At 38.4% G+C, this 9,485-nt stretch overlaps 1 protein-coding gene across 1 annotated transcript; it reads right to left on the reverse strand.

Annotated features, from left to right (window-relative positions):
- On the reverse strand, positions 1-6,800 carry LOC147485927 (calcium-dependent protein kinase 26-like). Its single transcript, XM_086570896.1, has 7 exons — positions 5,707-6,800; positions 3,972-4,115; positions 3,691-3,843; positions 1,837-1,952; positions 1,046-1,213; positions 464-688; positions 1-379 (listed from the first exon to the last, which is right to left on the reverse strand). The coding sequence occupies exons 1-7, from the start codon at positions 6,578-6,580 to the stop codon at positions 257-259; spliced, it is 1,803 nt and encodes a 600-aa protein (XP_086427022.1). The 5' UTR covers positions 6,581-6,800; the 3' UTR covers positions 1-256.
- Positions 6,801-9,485: the final 2,685 nt, after the last annotated feature.

A 9,485-nucleotide genomic window follows, 5' to 3' on the forward strand; every position in this document is an offset into this window, starting at 1 on the left:
GAAATGAAGTACGATTTGAATAGAGCCATTCAGAATCAGCGAATTACGGCTAATACAGAAATTATAACAATAGTTGACAAACAAAAATGCAAACCTATTACAACTAGTATGCTCATCTAAATACTGTGGCAGTACATGAGAAATTGGACCCTATCTTTGCTTTTTCACGAACACTACTTTACATCTAGTATGCTAATCTGGTTATCTTAATAAGTTATTAAATGAAAAAAGTATAAGTAAATCGATAAGATCAGCTTCAGGTATCACCCAGCTTGAAGGCCTCTTTCAACCCAATGGTGTTGTTATCTTGGAGAACCTTCCCCCCAAAAACTCCATCTTGCATCATGGTCACAAACTCACTGTAATCTATTCGCCCATCCTGAACACGTAACATTAAGGAACACAATTTTCATTTCAGGAAAGAAAAACCAAAGGAAGTTTCAATAATTATCGAAAAACTTACATTGTCCTGATCCACTTCATGTATCATTTCTTCTAGACGATCATCATCTATTCCAAACTCCTTGCACGCCTGTTGGAGCTCGTCTTGGGTGATGTAACCACTCCCATCTTTGTCCAAGTATGAAAAGGCTGCAAACAAATGATCCTCCCTCTGGACTTTATTTAAATTGAGAGTGGCAGCTAAGAACTCCCCATAATCTATAGTGCCACTGTTGTCAATATCAGCCTGGAATATAGAAAAAACATAGAAGGATTAAAAGATGCCAATTTGAACAAGTACTCCCAATAAGCTGCTTACTTACTTTTCCTTCTAAACAGAGGTATTAAAAAAGAAAAAGGACAACTCAGGAGTTGCATCTAAAGATCTTACAATGCAATATGGCTATAGGTTATCTGATTCAAGGAAAGAAGGTTGTCATTCTTAAGCCTCGAGTAAACTGACATAAGTGAACTTCATCTTTTCATGTTTGTTTTATAAATGTACTAGAGAAATAACAATCAGAATCTCTTCCAGCAGAATCTTGAGAAGATAATGAACCATATGCAAATACAAGTGAAACTACTAACTCACAAAAATACTTACTGCTTGCATTAATGCATCGATTTCAGATTCCTTGAGATTGGCACCAACTCTTTCCATACCAGCTTTGAGTTCTTCGTAAGAAATGTGACCACTATTATCCGTATCTATCATTTTGAACATTTCTTTTAGACCAGCAATTTCCTCTTCAGAAAGACTTTCAGCAATGACCTATGGGGAAAAAAAATTAAAACAAAGTTGCATGTGGTATGAAAATCCTAATGTTTTCTGAAATACAAACAAAACCATTAATGTGCCACGAAATGACATTTTTTCAATAATGGTCCCTAGAGAGCAAATTATCATACTCATAGCGTTAGCACAGTCAACAAACATCTTCTATAAAATTTTATCAAGAATATTAATTCTTAATTATAGAAAAGATTTAAAAAAAAAATGGAAACGCATTTGTTGCTTGTTGGTGGTATTATTCTTTTTCTTGATAGAAATGATAGAACCATAGAACATAAACTCTAGTTTGGACCTGTAATTTACCATGTAAATGCCTGAGACTCTTTATATTACTGCTCACTTAGTTAATGAAACTTTCACCTCTTAAGAAAACGAAGAGAACTGAAAAAAAGACAAAAAAGCAAAACTGTACTAACTTTTCCTAGAACTTTGTACTATATTTTCGACAATTTGATAATCATACACATTGGGATATTCATTATAGATCTAATGCTTCAAGGAAATGCTCTCTGCTCTAGACCCTCAGAGAACCTTAATCTCAGTGCTTAATTTGAGCTATTCGACAAAGAATCATCATTAGAAAAAAGACATGGAGTACTTACTCTGATTGCTAATTTCTTGAACTTGTTCATGGCTGAGAATTGCTTCAAGCGAGATAAAACAGCTGAGTCAAGAGGCTTATCAGGAGCTACCCCATCGATGCGAACCCAAGGGTGACCTTCAATAAAACATAATACAAACTATTTGCAATTACAACAAATGATCAGTCTCATAGACAATTTGACTCTAGAAAGTTTCACCATCTATCAAGTTCTCCGAAGACACAAACACAGGAAGAAGTTCTGTATACGATATGATATCTTAGCCAAAGTTGCTAAATCTGGTTTCTATTTTTTCCCTTCTTTAAGTATAACCAGTGAAAATAGAGTAGGGCAATAAGGCTTATCAAAACAAATGAAAAACAAGACATTAAAAAAACAAAAAGAAAAAGAAAAAAAGTCTTACGTATAAGAACAGAGTGGGCAAAAGTGATATATTTTAGCTCCTTCCACACTTTTGACCAAACGAAAATGAGGCCTTTAATTGTATAATCATCTCCTTCAAAGATGAAGGTTATCCTCAATATACCAATTCCTACGCTAAAGCACAATTGGCCATGACCCATATAATGGGAAAGGAATATGCTCCACAGTCTACTCCCATCTGTGGAGAGCTCTCAAGAACAAAGAAGTTAGTAGACCCTTCACACGACAAACCCAAACCACTCGAGACTGACGAAAAGAAATAAGACCAAATATGCCACGAGAAAGGAAGATGGATGATAGTACGGCTAACCGACTCCTCATCTGAAGTACACGCTGAATACAAATTGACAATAGGTTTCCTCACAACAGTGATGTGTAACAATGTTAAGATCTTAACTTGTATTGTGCAGCACAAATAGACTCCACAACCCCAAATATAACTACAGGAAAAATCTGGAATAGAATTAGGATGAAAATTATCCAGGACTTCAGGAGGCGAGAATAGAAGACATAGTAGAATCACCAAGAAGATAATTTCTCTTTATTTCCCACTGTCCAAACCAGTTGATCTTTGACTGGTTGATCAGAAAGAATAGAGTCTAGAAACAAAGTAAGGGTAACAAGACTTGAAGTATCCCTATCTGACATGGCACAAATGCACAATGAATACCCAAATCCAATCCATTGCTACTAGTTTCTTTACATTTTTTAAATATAAGTGTTTTAACAACATTTCAAGATTGTTTTGTCCATATATCAATATTGAAACTCTTTCTCTTCACTTCCCAATGAAAGCTTGGAACCACAATAAAATAACGTGTTACGTACTTACATATACTCCACCCCTTCAAAGTTCAAATAAACAGGCAGTGCTTTCCTAATGATTTGATAAAAATGATAAAAATACTATCAAGGCTCTAAATGAGAAAGATAACTAAAGCAGATGCTTTCACAAAGCATGAAAGTTTGATACACCTGCCAAGATATAATTTCCAAAAACATAAATATATCATGACGATTTTACTCAAATTCAAGTTAATCAAGAATGACAAGCATGATCTCAATACTTACTGTTCATTCGCACATACAAATGACATGTTTTCTTATAATCTGATTTACCTGACAGCTATTAATAAATCAATATCTATAAGAAATTTATAATTAAAACTATATGCCAGCTATAATCACATAATTCTTTATGTCACTAAAATATACTTGCATATGATCCCACTGGAATAATATCCAAAAGATTCAGATCTCATGACACGTAAACCAAGACACCGGGTAAAGACCACATTCCATACACAATTAACTTTAGAAACTGCATCCAACTATATATGGTGCATTTTGAGAAATCCATCATGGATTCATAGCTTATAAGGCAGAGAAATGGCCGCAAACAGTTACTTGAAAAACTAAAGGTGCACTTACAGAGTGCTTCATGGGCTGTTAGCCGCTTTTGGGGGTCTCTTACAAGCATCTTCCTCACCAAATCTTTCGCACTTTCAGAGATACTAGGCCATGGATCTGATACAAAGTCAAGCTCCCCTTTTAAAACCTGTTCAAATATCCCCTGCTCGGTTTCTGCACACATAGAAAACGTTCCAAGAAAATAAGTTGCAGTGTCTTAATAGGGCTTCCAAATTTTACAAGTTAGAACTTAGAAATCCATACAAATAGGTAAGGCAAGATATGCAAATCATGAAACTTACCATCCCAAAATGGAGGGACCCCACTTAATAATATGTATATGATTACCCCAGCACTCCAAACATCACATTCTTGACCGTAATGCTTGAGCAGCACTTCGGGGGCAACATAATAAGGGCTTCCAACCACATCAGTGAATGTTTCACCTGAAGTAATGGATCAGAAACTGATCAGACCTAAACAAGGATAGAAATATGTAGACTTGATAACAAAGCAACATGTCTTTTATTATAATAAGTTAATAGTAAAATGAGAAGAAGAAGGAGAATAGAAGAGAAGAGGTGGCAGTAGATACTAGAATACCCTCCAAAAAAAAAAATCTGAGTTTGTAGGTGAAGTTTTACAATGGCAGAACTGCGAAAGGGGAACCAGTACTTCGTTATACGTATAAAGGATTAAAAAAAAAGACATTCAAAAGATCAAGTCAACGAGCCTACTAAAACTTTTGTGATAATCCTTGATAATAATGAACAAACAATTTGCAGAATTATGAAGAGGACAATAGTTTGGATTGTGACTCTACACTGAAAACGGTGTTAGCATTTCTATATTTTGTGCATGTGAGTGTGCGTGTCTATATTTGTGCATGTAGGAGGTGTAAAAATGTGGGTCTAGTAAGTTGTGTGTTGTAACTCTAACCACTATATTAGAATGTATATAAGATATGTAGTAGTTCCAAGAACAAGCATCATATGAGTCAGCAAGTATTTAGATGCCATTAAATCGAAATTATTAGTTCTACTGATCCACTGTGAAACGTGATTTGATCCCACGCTTCTTGGACCATGGAGCTCTAGACCCTCGCATGCTTCTGTGTCTTCTACTGAAATTTGGAACACAGATTCCACAGGAAGTATGAAAATACCAACTCGGAAATAAATGGAGAAGACGGGCGAGACAAATTGAAAGTGTTAAGAAATTTAACTTGATCAAATGTAGAGGCACAATGTGCGGGAAGATTTATTTGAATGATCTCTTCAGTCAGGGGAATGTGAAATTTCTGAAAGATCCTTTGCTCCTTCTTGTTAAAGAAATTATGAAATCTACGTGCTTTGCTGTGGTGGTCTTCCCCAAGAGGGTCTCACTGTAGTTCCTGTTGTGCATGTTGTTTTGATTCTCAAATATTGGTTGCTTGTCTTTCTATGTGTTCTTTTTTATCTCTGTTCTTACAGTGTTATGCAAATGTGACTTCTCCCACGAGAAAGCCCTTACAGTGTTATTTGGTGAAATTAACTCATCAAAGAACAAATAGATTTCCTTGTTCAACATGTTCTGCATAAGGGTATAATACTGCTTCAAGGGAATCTGTGCTTCCCTTGCTATGTCACTTGCATTTAGTTGTAGAACTTGTCTCATGTACTTCTCTTGATTTTCAATGAATTAGTGCAATTTATGGAAATATTTTTATGCACCACCCTTTTATAGGTCATCAAGTATGACCTATTAGGACAAGACTTGTATTTCCACAGTGAATCTCCCATTTTCATTATTTCTTTGCAGACCAGAATACCAGATGGTTATATCTCTAGTGGGATGTGACAAACGTGTGTAAACATTGGGGACAATATAATATTCACATCAGACTGCTTAGATAGCTAGAATACCATTTTCATGCAGCATTACCAACAAGATATAAGGTCCAGGTATGACAAAGTTCTGTGAAGAATAATAATAAGATTGCATCTATAATATGTCTGGCTCAAAATTATCTCAATAACAAAAAGGAGAATTTTATACCTGGCTTGAAAAATACTGACAGCCCAAAGTCAATTGTTTTGAGTGCCGCTTCCTCTTCCTCACTGACAAAAAGAAAATTTTCAGGCTTCAGGTCTCGATGCATAACACCTAAGGAATGGCAAGCTTCCACAACACTGACTATAATTCTCGCAAGCTCAGCTGCCTTTTTCTCCGTATAATGACCCCTTTGAATAATCCTGTCAAAGAGCTCCCCTCCTGCGCAAAGCTCCATAACCACATGAACTGCAACAGGATCCTCATAAGCACCCGTAATCGATATGACATTCGGGTGACCAGCCAAATGATGCATTATCTGAATTTCCCTCCTCACATCCTCTACATCCTCTTCAGTCATTAACTTCCTCTTCGCAATCGATTTACAAGCAAACTCTTTCCCTGTTGATTTTTCTAAACAGTAAAACGTCGTTCCAAATTGTCCTTGTCCAAGCTTCCGCCCCAAACTATATACTTCCTTTAAATTCCCAGTCTTCCTTTGCAATACAGATTCCGCCCGAAGCCCTGCACTTTGCACTCTCTTAAAATTTGGAGGCTTTTTAGCCTTCACTGGCTCCGTCTGTTTACTCTCCTCCTGTTTCACATCAATACTAACATGTTTCTCAGGTTTACTATCATCTGCACTTATTTTAACAGGAGGGGGTAATGTACTTGGTTTAAAATCCTCTACACTAATCTTAACTGGTACGGGTGGTGTACTTTGTACCGGCATTGGAACTTCAGGCGCTACTACCTTTGCATTGCTACTACTTCCTTCTTCTCCATTTGGAGGTGGTGGAAGCTGACCTTCCACGCCACGAACACCCCAGAATGTAGCTAGAAATCCATTATAATTTGGTCCTACACACGTATTCCCCATTAAATACTACCTTCCAAATCTTCTCTTCTTGATTCCCAACATCGATCTTAAAATCAACGATGTATAATTTTTTTAATTTAATAAAATATATGAAAATGGATTAGAACAAACAAAAAAATATGTGAAATTCGAGAAATCAAAAAAAAAATAAAATGAAAAAAATGGCTAAAGATGACAGAGGGGCTTCGCGCCTTCCACGTTAACTGCCATCTTACGAAATGCCACGAAATAAGTCCTTATGCCAATATATTTCGATTTTGATATCTGGCTAACTCGTATGATAGGAATTAGGGACATAATCTTGAACCAAAACTAGAGACGAGACCAGGATTTAATGTCTGGAGGTGCAACCATCCAAAGAGCAAAACTTTGGTAAAAAATTTCTGGTTAATTACTAACGTAATAATGAACTTTTTCCAAATCGGTTCCATCTATGTGGCTCCAGTCTAAAGAATTTTAGGACTCGTCTGAACCCAACATACAGGAATAACCTATAGAATGTGCAGTACGTCTTGGTTTTCGAGTCTTGTTAGGAATGTAGGCCTGCTGCTCCACCTTTGTCTTTCTCTGTTGTTCAACATCGCACCCTTCCTATGGATATAGAGGCACAGAGCATGCATACTCCTCACCTGCAAAGGTAAATGCAAATCAAGAAAGATACGGAATCTAAGCGGGTAAAGCAAGCAGAGACTCAATACAGATGGAACATTATCAGGAATAACCGGTGCGGTTATGGTCATATGGAGGAGCTGTTAGAAACTCTGAAGGTGAATTACTGTAAGCCTACACAGGTTAAGAGGGTATAAAGTCTGTGTTGTACCAGGAGATTCAAGCTATACTTCAAGTTCTTAAAGGGGTATTATGCAGCAGCAAAAGAAATTAAAGCGATTGTGGCCACTGTTAAGAGGGTATAAAGTATGTGTTGTACCAGGAGATTGAAGCTACACTTCAAGTTCTTAAAGGGGTATTATGCAGCAGCAAAAGAAATTAAAGCGATTGTGGCCACTGACTCACTTATAGGTACTCAAATTCTAACAGGAACTGCAAAACCACCTTGGTACTGCCTGAATCTCACCAAGGCAGTGTAAGTTCCATTCCTGTTCTTGTTCTAGAGCTGAAAACATCTGAAATGGTTTGGAATTGCAATCTAAACCGTATCAATCACCCCCATTGTTCCTGAAAAGAGATGTCCCTATGCCTATATATGTGGCAAATATTTAGTTCCAAAGACGTCAATTTTTCGTCCAGTAACTATAACATAATGCCAAGCTATGGCTTAACTTATATATTCTTTGGTATTGTATTTAAAGATTACCTATAGTGAAAAAAAAAAAGTAATCAATTAGACCTGTGTTTTTAGGCCAACTATGTGTTGGAGGATCAGTTCTGATGCCTCCTAAGATACTAATATAAATTCTATCGTCTTCCTCTCTCGTTCTCATTTTCAACATCTTCAATTCTTAAAAATCTTTAAGTTTAAAACCTCAACGCCATTAGGAGGCCAATTTCTTAAATATGGTACTTATTTGCATTAACTTGTTTTTTTTTCTTCACTTTACTGTTGCGATCGTAAGACAAGTCCGTAGCGTTTTTTCTGAAATTCAGATTACAACATGACTAATACATTTGAAGTCCTTGTATTATGGTGTTGTTACAACACAAAATAGTAATGACAAACTCTTCTTTAGACTACGGATTACAAACTGCTATCTTCCACTCTCCTCACGAGACTCTCTCTTTCTCACTCTTGGCCGCCTCCTCCTCTCCTCTTCTTTTTCTTTTTTCTTCCTCCTCTCTTCTTTCTTCTCTTCTCTTCTCTTTTATATCCCCTCTCCTTTCATCTCAACCCTCCACCTGTCTTTTCATCTCCTGGTCCACTCCCCTCCATGTGTAGGGTTTCCGTACCGCGACCACGTTTCATCTCAACCCTCCACCTGTCTTTTCATCTCCTGGTCCACTCCCCTCCATGTGTAGGGTTTCCGTACCGCGACCACGTGCTGCCATCCCAATCTGGTGCAAGCGGCCCCATGGGATTACGCTAAGTCCGGCCCAAATCCCATGCTATTTCAAGGCGGTATCATGCCACTTCTGGATGCCCCTCTCGAAGTCAAGGATGATATCTTGATCGTGGAGTCGAGAGCTCGCCCCTTCCTCCTTCCGGCCGTGGTCTTCCCTCTTCCCTCACGGTTTGGGTTCATGAGTGTTCACGCGGTTTCACCTTCCCGACCCTTCGTTTTAGCGTGCATCCGCGTGTCTTTTCGTTGGCTGGTTCTTTTGGTGTCCCCTCGATTTCAGCACCCTGCAATTACCCCTTTGCCCTCACCCTCTTATAAAAGCCCATTCGATTTCTCTTCTCTCTCTCAACCTTTCTTTTCGCCTTCCGGTTCCCTCTCTTCCCTCTTCTTGACCTTTCTTACGTCTTCCCTAGCTCCGTTAAGCTTCGTTCGGTCGATCTCTTCAAATCCACTGTATCGACACTCTTGCTCCGGTTGCTCTCTCTTTTCCTCGGGTTGGTCTCCTTCTCTCTTTGGCTTCCTTTAATTGTTATAGTGCGCATTTCCCTTTGTGTTTGAAACCGTTCATCTTCATTTCCCTTTTTGCCTTGCTGTGGTGTGTCTTCCGCCAGAATCGATGTCCGTCTCTAGATCCGCCACCTCCTCCTCCTCCTCCTTACACGCGGCAGCCTTTGACCGGACCGAGGCCCCTCTACCTCCGGGCAAGCCTTTTTACCCTTCCGCCGCCACCACCACGTAGTCGTAGACCTAATCTTGAGGTCTGTTAAAGCGGCCTCACGGGATACCAGTGACGTCATTTTAGAGCACGCGCGACTTAACTTATTACCCACATTTGGTCCCCATGAAGCGGGGGTGTCACCGGGCCCGCGGTCGGCCGATTGTCGCCGACC

This window comes from Coptis chinensis, chromosome 7 (genome assembly GCF_015680905.1).
Source record: "Coptis chinensis isolate HL-2020 chromosome 7, ASM1568090v1, whole genome shotgun sequence".
Classification (NCBI taxonomy): Eukaryota; Viridiplantae; Streptophyta; class Magnoliopsida; order Ranunculales; family Ranunculaceae; genus Coptis; species Coptis chinensis.